The sequence below is a fragment of the Phytophthora cinnamomi genome, assembly GCF_018691715.1.
Source record: "Phytophthora cinnamomi strain GKB4 chromosome Unknown Contig0, whole genome shotgun sequence".
NCBI lineage: Eukaryota > Oomycota > Peronosporomycetes > Peronosporales > Peronosporaceae > Phytophthora > Phytophthora cinnamomi.
In genome coordinates this window covers 715,916-728,299 of record NW_027150933.1, presented here as the reverse complement: position 1 = coordinate 728,299, position 12,384 = coordinate 715,916, and the positions used below count along the sequence as shown (strand labels likewise).

At 54.6% G+C, this 12,384-nt stretch overlaps 1 protein-coding gene across 1 annotated transcript; it reads left to right on the top strand.

Moving 5' to 3' along the window:
- Positions 1-602: 602 nt before the first annotated feature.
- IUM83_01847 (uncharacterized protein) lies at positions 603-5,199 on the top strand (the record flags this gene model as incomplete). The annotated part of the gene is made up of 2 exons (XM_067925730.1): positions 603-773; positions 4,951-5,199. 2 exons carry the CDS (start codon positions 603-605, stop codon positions 5,197-5,199), a joined length of 420 nt encoding a protein of 139 aa, XP_067800816.1.
- Between the last annotated feature and the right edge of the window lie 7,185 nt (positions 5,200-12,384).

Genomic DNA, 12,384 nt, shown 5'->3' with positions numbered 1-12,384 from the left:
ACCTTAATTTCCATTGTTCATCGCGTTCGCTTCGTAGTTTCTGCTGCTGTTGTTGGCTGCGGAGTTGCTGTCGCTGCTCGTACAGCCACGCGTGTCGTCGGAACAGCTTCTCGTTCTCGCCCATCTTTGTACTCCAACTGGATTGCAATGTCCTGTGCTACACGCTCGAACATCGGTGTAGGATAGTAATAGGACACATTAATCAACGAAACAAACACCAGCTTTTTAGTCCATGAATACAGTTTTTTGTTATCGTACATAAACGTTACGTAAACGAATAGATAAAGTTATGGTTTTCGTTGGTCAGATAACGGCAAACGTATAAAGCACAAATCATCGCAGCCAGAATTAGACACCACCACCACCACAACTAGCAGGACGTAAAGCTCCGCATATCGGCCCCGCACTTCCAAGAGTAGAGCCGCCAACAAGCCTGAGTATTATAGATGCCTCGGAATCAGCCAGCCACGAGCAGGGACAGCGCAAATGTCCGCGGACGTTCCTGCCACAGCTTCGCCCTGCGCAGAGTGGCCAAGCCCACCGGACACTTGAACACCACTCACACACAGACCAACTATCGACACCTCTCCTCTAAGCAGATCATGGAACTGCACACCAGCGCCGCCATTATGGAGCGCGCCACGGTGGAGACGATGCCCTTTTGTGAGTACACGCGCGAGAGCGACCATGCGATCTACGTGGAGACGCTGGCCGACGTGAACGCGCCGCTGCTGGGCAGTGAGCTGGACCTATCAATGGCGCGCCCTCCAGTAGTGCGTTGCAGCTTTAGAAACAAATGTTTGGCGTCCTGCAGCTTCAACCCTAGCTAGCCGAAATTTCTGCGTCGCTAACGTAGCGGCATTGCGACTACGAGCCGTTTTTTATATACTAGAAGGTAGACACAAAAAATGACTCATGCGCAATGAAACACTCGCTTTTTCCGTCTATATCCTCTCGTTCGAGCAACAGGTTGTCATAACCCTCCGGTTCCACCATTCGCAGAGGTTCTAGCCATTGATGTACAAACTTTGAAGCCTTCGGCCCTAGTGGTGGCCGGTACATCCACGCGCTATCACCTGGCGCGAAGGTACGCCTCCGCTTTGCTTTTCGATCATAATACTTTGCCTGGCGCTGCTGCTCATGCACTCGTGCTCATTCAGCGTGCTCATGACTGCTCACCCGACTTTAACAACCGTTGATGGTACTCGCTCAGCTCGCCTGCCTCCGTCACATTCGTCTATCACGGGGGCTCGTCCGGGTTGCGCAGTTTTCTGCCCACCATCAGCTCGTTCGGGCGCAACATCACCGTCGAGGGTTGCGCTGAGTTATAGGCCCACACCGCAAAGTCCATCCAGGTATCCCAATCATGTTGCCGATCATCGTTCATGTAGATGGAGACACAATCCTTCCACGTCCGGTGGAAACGTTCCACTAGCCCCACCATTTGAGGTCTCTACGGTACTGGGTCGGCTTGCTGAGCCTACAGCAAAAAGACAAGTTGTCTAATCGCCTTGCCTGTGAGCCCTGGCGCTTCAGAAGATCGCGAAATGGACCAAGCTTCAGCACTACATGCAGCATTAAAACGCCGCCATCTTATCTGGAGTGTGGTGCTACTCCGTCGTAGTCACTGTGTACCTAGTTACGTACTCAATACATAGCGCTGACCACCGCCACTCGTTGGCAGGTGTCTCGCCACGTCAAGGGCCTACCTGCCACCACGTAAACTTCCCAATGGCGGCACCACTTCCCATGGTCTCGCCTTCCTGCTGTCAAACTCTTGGTTCCCACGAACCCACTGGTTAACTTGCTGCTGGAGGTCGGGTTGCCAGTACACCTGCGTGATCTGCGCGTACGTGTGTGGAGCTCTTAAGTGACCGGCCCATACCGAGTCATGGGGCTCTTTGACAGCCACCGCCCACAACACTTGAGGTAAAAATACTCGCCTCCCCTTTGTAGCGTTGAGTATCAGGAGCCCGTGCCGTCGCTCTACCGTCTTGCCCCGATGGACACCTCCCACGGCCAGCTTCTGGACCCGTTTGCTCGTAGTCTGCGCCTCGATAATCTCGTCGTCGGTCAGCTGCAGTGTAGGCTCATGAACTCGTCGTGCTGCACGCTCCCCCAGGTTCGTCGTGAGTTACTCACTCGTCGTTCGTGGTTGGTCGCCATCGCTGCCGAGTATTGGGCCGACTCGCCCTTGCTCGTGTCCTCGTCTACCTTCAGCAGGTGACGCCGCCTTGGTTTGCGTCCACCTCGGCGCTGTCTTTCTTTTGGATGTTCGTTCTTCATCAGGTCATGACATGGCGTTCGCCTTCGTACGCGTTAGGGGTGTGGTATCCGTCGTCAACGCCCGTGCGCCGCTCGGTTTCAAGGTTATTTTTGCCTTCGAGCGAGTATTCCCAGTCGCACCCATCGTCGTAACTTGTCCCCTTTCCGTCCTTGGCGCAGCCGCTACCTTTGTCCGCATCGGCGTCGGCGCTCATTCATCAGAGCGCGGTATGGGGTGCGCTACTCGCCGTGACCCTTGCACGTCATCATCTTTATTATCAGCATCGTCGTCAGGGCCTCGTCCCCGAGCAGTTACGGATTTCCGGGCCTTCTCGGTGCCTGTCACCGCCGCTGTGTGCACCACCGAATCCGCCATCACCATCATGCGCGTTGTCGGCTTTGCCGTCGTCAACAACGATGCCTTCGAATGCACCGCGTCCGCCACGTTCGTCGCCGATGCCGTCGGAGGCAGCGTTGATGCCTCCGTCTGCACCGTTTTCGCCGCACCTTACGCCGTCGCTGTCGCACGGACTTTCACATCGCCCCCGGCTCTCGTAGCCTGGTCGCCGGACACTCCGTTCATTCCGACCCCCGCTTGAAGTGAGCCGTCACCTCGCTGTGCCGCCTGCACCTTGCACTTATCGCCGTCGACATTGCCTTCGTTGTGGACGCGCTCGCTCACCGTGGTTCGTCCGTCGCTCATCGACACCGCCAATCTGTAGGTCATGCTGCCGTGCTTAGCTATCATTCTCGGCATACAGCTCGTGTCTGCAGCCGTTTCCGCCGCGCCATCACCAACCACCATCTCCATAGCTCGTCGCTGGGTGTCGTTCCGCAGCCCTTGTCAAAGGTCGCACTTCCGCCATGCTCTCATTTTGTCGTGCCGTCCGTCATGGCTTCTTGGCCGCCGGCAGTACTGCCATCGTCGCCGTACCCGCTGTAGCAGCCGCAGATGGCGTACTGCCACATCGCGCTCGTGTCGCGCTCGTTGACCCGCAGCCCGCGAGTCTGGACGCATCCTCGCTCGTCGTGTCGTCGCTCGCCGTCGCGTTCACGGTCGAGATTTGCATGTTTAGCCTCGTCGTCGGGTCCTTGTTCACACCCGCTGCTGACACCTGGTCATCGGGCGGGTTCGCTGCTACACCCGTCGGTACGCCGTATGCTCCACTCAGACCTGTATTCCCGCCGTCCATGCAGCTCATCACTGCCGTCGGGGACGAGCTCACCGTCCTCATCGTTCTTGCCGCCGTCTCTGGCGTTTGTTCTACGTCCTCCGTCGTCATTACCGCCGCACCACCCACATCAGGGGCCACAGCTACTGCCGCGCGCTCTGCACCCCGCTGTCGTACCCGCTGACGCCTGCAGCTAGGACTGTTGGAGCTGTCGTGGGCGCTCGAGATAAAGCGCCCTGTCGCGATGCGGAATCCAAAATCAGAAATTGCCTCGCGGCTAGACCTTGATCTCAGACCACTCAACCCAGAATCTGTCGCAGATTCCAGGCTGGGTGAGGCGTGTGTTCCTCACTCTTGCAATCCCTTGACTTAGTTCTTCCTAACGCTACGCTATGGTCCCAGATTTGCGTCGGCCACACCAGCTGCCTCCGAGCTCAATCATTCCCAGTTGGCTCCAGGCGAAGCTTCTCCATGATTGGAAGGCCATTTGTATGTGCATGTGCATGATAATAATCAGTTTGTTTTGCCCCGAAGACCACACGCTGCAGAATTCGTTTAGCGCCGGCGGGCGTGTTGCTTCACAGGGACCACGTCGCTGCCCCCGGCGGCGCACGCAAGGCCAAGTGGAGTCGATACGAGTGTTCTACGGTCAAGCTCAACAAATTTCAAATAAATTCAAGTCCAACAACCAAGCCTTTTCGTGTTTCGGCCGGTTTGCTTTCGTTGTTGTATACTCCGCTCGCGGGACATTGGTTTTGCTGGTTTTACTTGCTGGTTGGCTGGTTTCCTGGCGGTGCTTCATATTTTCGGGTGGAAGGCAATCCGTGCTGAGGTTTTGACAGAGCAACACCTGGGATAGTGGTTTCTGGGGTTGCTAGTGGTATCCGTGTGGCGCGAATAGTCTGGGATAGTGGTTCCCAGCTTCGCTGTGTCGCCTACATCAAGGCGTGGTGGGCGGAAGTCCCAGGGTGCAGAGCGAGAACCCTGGATCAAGGCAGGCTCAGACCGAGCCAACTCTCGGGGCCACTCTGGTCTGAGGGGCGAGTGAAGACCGTTGTGCGGCTCTCAGTCTGAGCCGCCGGAGGAAGTGTCGTGACTGGAAGTTGCTCGGAGCCGGTGTCGCTGAGCAAGGAGGAGGCGGTTAAGGCCCAGAGTCCAAGGGCCTGAACCGCCACACGCCTACGACGTCCAACACGAAACCGCGAATACCTTCGACAAAATCTACAGGGGCTTCTGTCGACACACGATCGCCGTACCGCATCCACCCGGTGCTAGCTATAGTATACCTGGCGTCGCTGTCCAACGTCACGTGCCTTCGCTCACCATCCACGAGCACTGTCGCCGTAGGTAGGCCATCGTCAGCACCTACGTACTCGACCGACTTGTAATGACCAGCGCGTCGCTCCCCACTGTCTCGCGTGCGCTGAACGAGACTGACACGTGCTGCCTCGCCTCGTGTTATCGCTATACCACCTTGCTGCTCGTCTCGCCGCGGTCGGCGACGTTGCTTCAGTTCGTCCAGCGCGTCATCGAGTACGCGCCTTCGTTCTGCACGGCAAGCCTCGATAGCTTGTCGCACTTCGTCAGCACTCTCACGCTCATCCTGGCGTCGCTTCGCAAGGAGCACCTTACTCCAACGCTGCTTCTGTGCGTGTCGCCTCGCCATGAGTGCTCGTTGCACGTCATCGAGCCCTCGTCCTGGAGCACGTCGAGCACCTCCGAATACGTCGAGAGCACTTGCTCACCGGCGCTGTCGTCCTAGTCCATCGTCATCGGGGTCACGACCACGTCCGACGCAACCTTCGGCGCGTCAGGCTCCTCTGTCCCAACCGGACTCGCGTCTACCACGCCTCGAGCTCGTCAAGTTAGTGCGCGAGCGGATGGGTCTCCTCCGCCTTCTCCAGTCTTACGTCCGTCGCCGGCATCAACATCTTTGGCAGATTGGGCGTTGCCGCCATCTTCAGCCGAACCACCGTCCTTACCGTCGACCTCAACTCGTCGGGGCTCGTCCCTACCCGACGCTCGGTGCTCGTTTTCGCCGGGTCGGCGTTGCCGCTGGCCGTCGCCGTCTTCACGTCGCATATTCACGCCGATCATCGCTACCTCGACGCGTACCCTCGCACTCGCCGTTGCTAGTTATCTTCTTCGCCTCCTACCTGCTCTGCTGCGTGCCTGCGGTTCCATGGCCGTCGCCTTCACGATTTTCGCTGAAGTCATGGCCGGCCTAACTGTCGCGACATAGCGCACCACACGCTCTTTGGCTCGGGCTGTCGCGTGTTCCCTCATCAACACCATCACTTCCGTCACGCCGACCGAGTTCGTCCCTGCTTTCCCTAGCAGTGCGCGCACTGGGGCTGCACGCGCCACGTGCGTCTCGTCCTCGCTCCTCGTTTCGCTCTCGTCCATTGTCTTCATCTCCTAGTTCTCGCCGTCGCGGCACTCAACCTCCACCGTTTCCGTCGCCGCAACCGACTGTTCGTCTTGTTCCTCATTCTGCACCCCTCTCCCTGTTGCCGCCTTCTCGTCCTCCATCGTTTCAATTCCGTGCACAGCCGCTCGCACCGCTGCGACACGTCCTCTTTCGCCATCTCGCACGACCTTCACCGCCAAATGGGGATTCCCATAGCTAGCTGGACGCCATAATCCCCCTACCGCGTCCGACTGCCGTTTTCCGGCGTCATCCGCGCCTTCTACCCTCGTTGCTTCATACACTCGTCTCCCTTCGTCATCAAGACATGTGCGGGCGTAGTGCCCGGGGTTATTGCATACATAACACTTAGATCCGTAGGGACATTGCATCGCCCGGTGGCCAGACCGACCACACTGGAAACACGCGCTGCCGCTCGGCTGCCCACCGCTCGCAGTCGCTCGTTTCGCCTCCACCGCGTCGTCGCCCCTGCCCCGCTTCTCGTCTGTGACAACCTGACGGACAGCAGCCCTCACTCGCTTCTTCCGCGGCTTGGCGTCACTCTCGTCGCTGCGCGAGTCGACTATTTCACGCGTGGTCTAAGGCTCTGGCCTCACCACCGACTTCCCAATCGCCTGCATACTGGTCGTCGTCGCTTCCGTCGCCGCTGCTCGCTTCCGCTCCGTCTCGCGCGGCTCGTACCGGTACTTGCCGTTCCAGATGTGCCCAGGCGGCGGATCCCATGTGCCGGTGTAGTCATTGTACACCCCTGCGGATTCGTAAAGAGCGCCACCGGTTCCACGTCTCGGCGCACCGCTACGCCGCCGTTGGTATTCTTCACGGCACCCGTCATCTTTGTGGGCAAGTTCGTGCCGCCGATCCCCCGGAGCACTGTCATCTCTCCAGCGGTCCCAACAATGGGAATCAGGTGTGGAATCGGAGCTGTAGCCCACGGGAGATCGATGTTGATGATTCCTTGTGCCACGTTGTCCATGGTCGTCCATCTCTGTCCCTTTGTCCACGGCCTCTTCCAGCGTTTTAGGCTTAGGCTCTTGTCGAACCAGCTTCTTCGTAGTCTTGGGTAGACAGCGGTAGACCTACGCTAGTAATGCGCGTTCGCCGACTCGTTTGCGCCCCACTACGTCTCTCAGGCCCGCCGCGAAATCAGCGTTCGTCTCGCCGGGCATCATCCTTCTCATGTTCACACGCCAATCGGCGGCAGACTTGTCCAGTTTCTCGCCGTAGCGTCTGAGCAATGCCTTCGACAAGTTGGACCATGTCTTCTCTCGGCTAGGCATGCGGTCGTTCATATTGACCCACCGGCGCGCCGTGTTCTTCATGAGCTTATTGCCCATGATGTAGTATAGAGCCCTGTCGGACCACTGCTTTGAACCGATTCTTCCGCGACTTTCAGAGCAAGATCCACGCGGGCTATCCACGTGGCAACGGACACTTTAGGGGGGAGGGGGTTTAGGCTGGTAACTCCAGGTCCTTCGCGCTTCGTCACCGGGGTTGCCGACCATCGTTCCGCCGAGATCCCCGCCGCTCACTCCATCGCTCACTCCGCCCGCTTCGGTCACGTCGCTCGCATCTCGCGTCTCGCCCACCAGTTTCATCGTCACTCAAGGACCCCACCTCCACGTGCACGACGTCGTGCGCCGTTCACTGCCGGTTTGAACGGTGTCGGCCGCTCTCCACCTGGGTTGTGTGCCTTCGCTGCTCGTGACCACCTCGTTCGCTGACTGCTCGTCGTCACTCACCACTCGCGGACGCTTGCGTCTGTCCCACGAGTCCCGCTCGCCGTCAACATGCCGTTGTCCGTCGAGCTCACCGTGAGCGCGTACCCCCAACTATTACAAAACCAAAAGTGAAACGATAAACGAATTGATTTATAGCGAGCTAGTAGTGTCTAGAAAAAAGAAACCTTTCGACCCTTCGAATCCGTTTAATGCGAGCCGGTATTCATTGAAAAAAAAAAACAGGTGAACCCTTCGGACTTTCCAAATACCATGAAACCGCGGCGGAAGGATTGATGGGTTTGAGACATTTTGTAGTTATACTCCACTGTTGTAGAGAGCAGCTACTGCACCTCGATATTTCTCTCTGGCGCTTTACACTCGCGCAGCAGTAAATGAAGGATCTGGGCGATCGCTAGTTGGGTCTGGAGGGAAGCGAGTGATCGCACGTACACCCGCAAAGACATCGCCTAGGCGTGTTCCTACAGCAACAAAACAATCCGAATTTGTTTTAGGACGATCAACCGGTATTGCGAGATGCACGGCACTCTCAGTGCTGTTCATTAAACTATCCAGCACACACGCGAGCCTCCATTGAACGTATGCGATCTGGACTTGCACGATCTCTTCCTTCATCCTTGACTCGTGGTAGCGTCTTCTAGACGCCGTAACGCGATTCACTAGCTCAATGTTGTCGTAACATCCAGTGTAGGGCGACAGACCAGCGGAGCGGTTTAGTAGCATTTCCAGTCTCTAGAGTGGCACCTTCATCCTCGAGATGAGTTGCAAGGGTATCTTGTCTACGCGTTGGGTTCCTCCATGACGCCATTTGTAGCGGCAAGCGTGGGTTCATCGGCACCTGCCCCGACCATGGTTACTGCAGAAGTATCCGGCACCCCGGCTCCATCCACGACGCGGACCCTGTGTCCATCCATGACCCCAGTGTCACGATCTCCTACTTGGGTACATCAATTATCCTGCAGTTCAGCGCGGACTGTGTCCATCTTGTGCCCTTTTGAACAGGCTAATATGAGAAGGCGACACGGATTAACGCTTGGCTTCCAAATCTAAAACAAATAAAAAACAGCAAAATGGTTTTGTAGATCCAAAACAAGTCACTTACTCTGTCAAACCACTCTATCAACACGCTTTCATCACACCAAGCTTTCTTCTGCACAGTGTGAAGTACGTTGACGTGGCCGAAATTCAGTTTCCACACTCTTTGGGACCCCCCCCCAGCACCCCTCCATAAACAATCCGTGGGGGCAATTTCTCCCCTGTCGCGAATGCCGTCAAGAAAACCGAACATTGTATGCTGTTAACTTCACTGCCAACATGAAGAAAACGTTATAAATATTACAAAAAGTATTATATAAATAATAATGCGATTTTACCTTGAATAACATCTATAGTGGGGTTACCAACGAAGTCAATAGTTGTTTTGCCGACCACATCGATGAATATAGCCGTTTGGTCCATGTTTGTATATGGTAGAGAGCTTTTCAGGCCGTTGCTCCCATGATAAAATGTTTTTTTCTTCAGTAACAGGCTAATAAATACAACAAAATGTTAGATAGCGCAAGTTGATCACAATAGGTAAATTATTAGGCCATACCTCATGTCGGATCGCGTTTTGCATCCTTTGTGTAACGGGGTTACACACACAAGTGACAACAGTCACTTGTGCCTGACAATAGTCACTAGTGGTTTAACAGACAGATATCTGTTAGAAGATAGATACTTCCTCACCTTTGTGTAAGTTACACCAATGGCTACACTTTCGGCCACCAGAATGAGTGGCCTGCGAATAACCAATAATCCTATTGGTAGAAAGCCGCATCTTTCTACCAATCAGAGACGTACATGTCAACAGGGCTCTGGCAGCCAGCCGCTGTCAACCCTTTTCATAGATGATAAACAGTTTTAGCAGATTTAGGAGGAAGATCAATTTACAAACAATACAGTTCTCATTTCACCATAACTAAGCTACTTGGAGTCTTATTTGATTTATATTATGCTTGTGCACTCAAGTATAATTAAGTCGAGTTATTACTGATACCTACGTTTCCTCATACACGTGGCGCACGTGTAAGCTAAAGTAGCGAGCCAAAATAGGCCCGTTACACTTTGTGAGTGATGCGGCAAATGGAGAGATGATTGCGCTTAAGGAAGTGCCGAAGAAATGAATGTGCCGCCCGGTGTCCTTTTCGAAGATTTTTTAGGATCTAAGCGAGCTAGAAATATAAGCAAATAACGCAGTGAAATACAAAGAAAGCGATTTTTAGCATTTCGATGATCCAGTCAAGCAATCTACTATTTATTTGTACGATAATAAAAACATACCTTTAACGCCCTATCAGAAAATTACTGCTTTCCCAGGTCCAGCTTCTGGACATACATTAACAGGATCTGCGTAGCTCTTGTTCGGGGCCTCGTTGGCTGCGGCAGTGATCGTGGTGGCTTGGGCTTTCCACCGATACAGTGTAGAGCGGTGTACACGAGCGGCAGCTGCTGCAGCCACGACGATAAAGCCTGCCTGCGCATAGAGGGCATTTAGCTTCGTCATGTTCGTGTTTTTAGGCCGCCTAGTCATGCCGCTCAGCTGGAAGCCCGGAGGCAGCTCGGGAGGGATGTCAACTCGCAACGTGTGAGGATCGAAAATGGTGCCACACCAATATTTTTTTTTACGGCGTAAAGATATTTTGGGATTTGCATTTTACAATAGAAGATGATTTTTTTTACCAGTGTCTCACTCAATCCGAATTTTATGGTAGTGTCCTCCTTTCAGCAATAAACACAAATAGTATTATTCAGACTAATTACCGTAGACAGTGTACATGTGCGGTGATCCTATCAGTACATCGGGGTGATTTGTAGAACTTCTAGAAAAATGAAGAGACCATCCACTGTAACGGGGTTACACGTACAAGTGGCTGCAAGCCACTTGTGAATTTAACAGATAGGTTATCTGTTAAACGTTTTGGATACTTCCTCACATTGGTGTAAGACACACCGATGGATACATTGAAGTGGACCACCACAGTGAGTGGTCCACACATACCCAAAAGATCCTATTGGTAGAAAGCAGCATCTTTCTACCAATCAGAGACATGCATATTAGCGGGGCTCTGACAGCCAGCCGCTGCCAACCCTTTCATAGATGATAAACAGTTTTAGCAGCTTTTAGAGGAAGATCAATTTACAAACAATACAGTTCTCATTTCACCATAACTAAGCTACTTGGAGTTTTATTTGATTTATATTATGCTTGTGCACTCAAGTATAATTAAGTCGAGTTATTACTGATACCTACGCTTCCTCATACACGCGGCGCAACGCGTAAGCTAAAGTAGTGAGTCAAGTTAGACCCACTACACCTGGTAGCACTTTGTAGTCCGTCCAACCACCGACTGCTTGACGTTCGTGCGAGGTGTACGAACGCGGAGCCGAGAACCCCATGAGCACGGAGGTGCCCATGGAGAGCTCCAACACGCCTGCAACGCATGTTGCACGCGCTGACTGCCCCCACCTGTCTGACCCAGAGTGGGAAGCCCTCCAACGACTGTCAACAGTCATTGTAGAAGCGGCGATAGCTACGATGCTGCGTACGCTATCGCCGACGGAGCAACATGGTGTTGCTCTCGGATTCATCATGAAGGAGCAGCGTGATACTGCATCCTCAACGACGGCGTCGTCAGGGACGACACCGCATGCTCAATCATTGAAATTGAGCGTAAGCAATTACGTGGGAAGAGAAGGCGAGCCTCTCCTCAGATGGCTTGTCGAGCTCGACACAGCCATAGCGGCTCGACGCATCGTCGACCCGCTGTCGAAGGTTGCATTCGCCATGTCCTGCCTTGGCGAATGCGCAAGGAGTTGCGCGTACGGGCGCCGACTCTCTGATCCTATGCGCTTCGGCACGTACGAAGTGTTCAAAGAGGAGCTCAAACAAGCGTTTGAGCCCCCGCAAAACGAGTTCCGGTCGAGGGCGGAGTTCCTCGACCTTCAGCAGGGTAAGCATGACGTCCATGCTTACGCGCAGCGCGCACGATATTTGGTATCAAATATCGTGACCAATCCGATTGACGAGGCGACCAAGGTCGTCACGTTCATGAAGGGGCTTAGAGATGGGCCTGTGAAGACCTATCTCTTCCGAGAGTACCCGAGTACTCTCGAAGCTGCGATTACTCTTGCCATGCAAGAAGAGTTTAGCCTGCGGCAGGCTAAACTCCATGTAAACATACCGAGGCCGCAACCGCACCCGGTAGCGAGGACGGGAGGTCCGGAATCAATGGACCTCTCGAACGCAACAACTGCTGGTTACCAGCAGCAGGGAGGTAACGTGCGATACTTCCGTTGCGGAAGGATCCCACACTTTGCATGGGAGTGCACAGCTCCCATGCCCTCTGGAGGAGGCCGTCGTGGCGATGCTAGGCAACGCCGCGGGCCGACAAAAAACGCGAACATCCAGTAGGCGCGGGGCGCCCTACTAATAATGCAGTCACGCGTGCCGACATCGGGCACGCGACACTGAGGACTGCAGCCCCCAGTGAGACTAGCTCTCGCTGCAAGAAACAAGATGACAGGCCGAACCTAGTCATCTTGAAGGTTTACTCGAAGAGAGCGAGTGACTCTCTTCGAGCTTTGGTAGACTCAGGCGCGTCGAACAACTTTGTTCGACTACGAAGCCTGTCGAGACTTGACTTCGAGGAGGTAGATACACCTCGAAGTCTTCTGGAGGTACGACTGGCAACAGGTGCCATCGTGAAGACCGAGAAGCGCGTCGTGAACGTGCGCTTCTCGT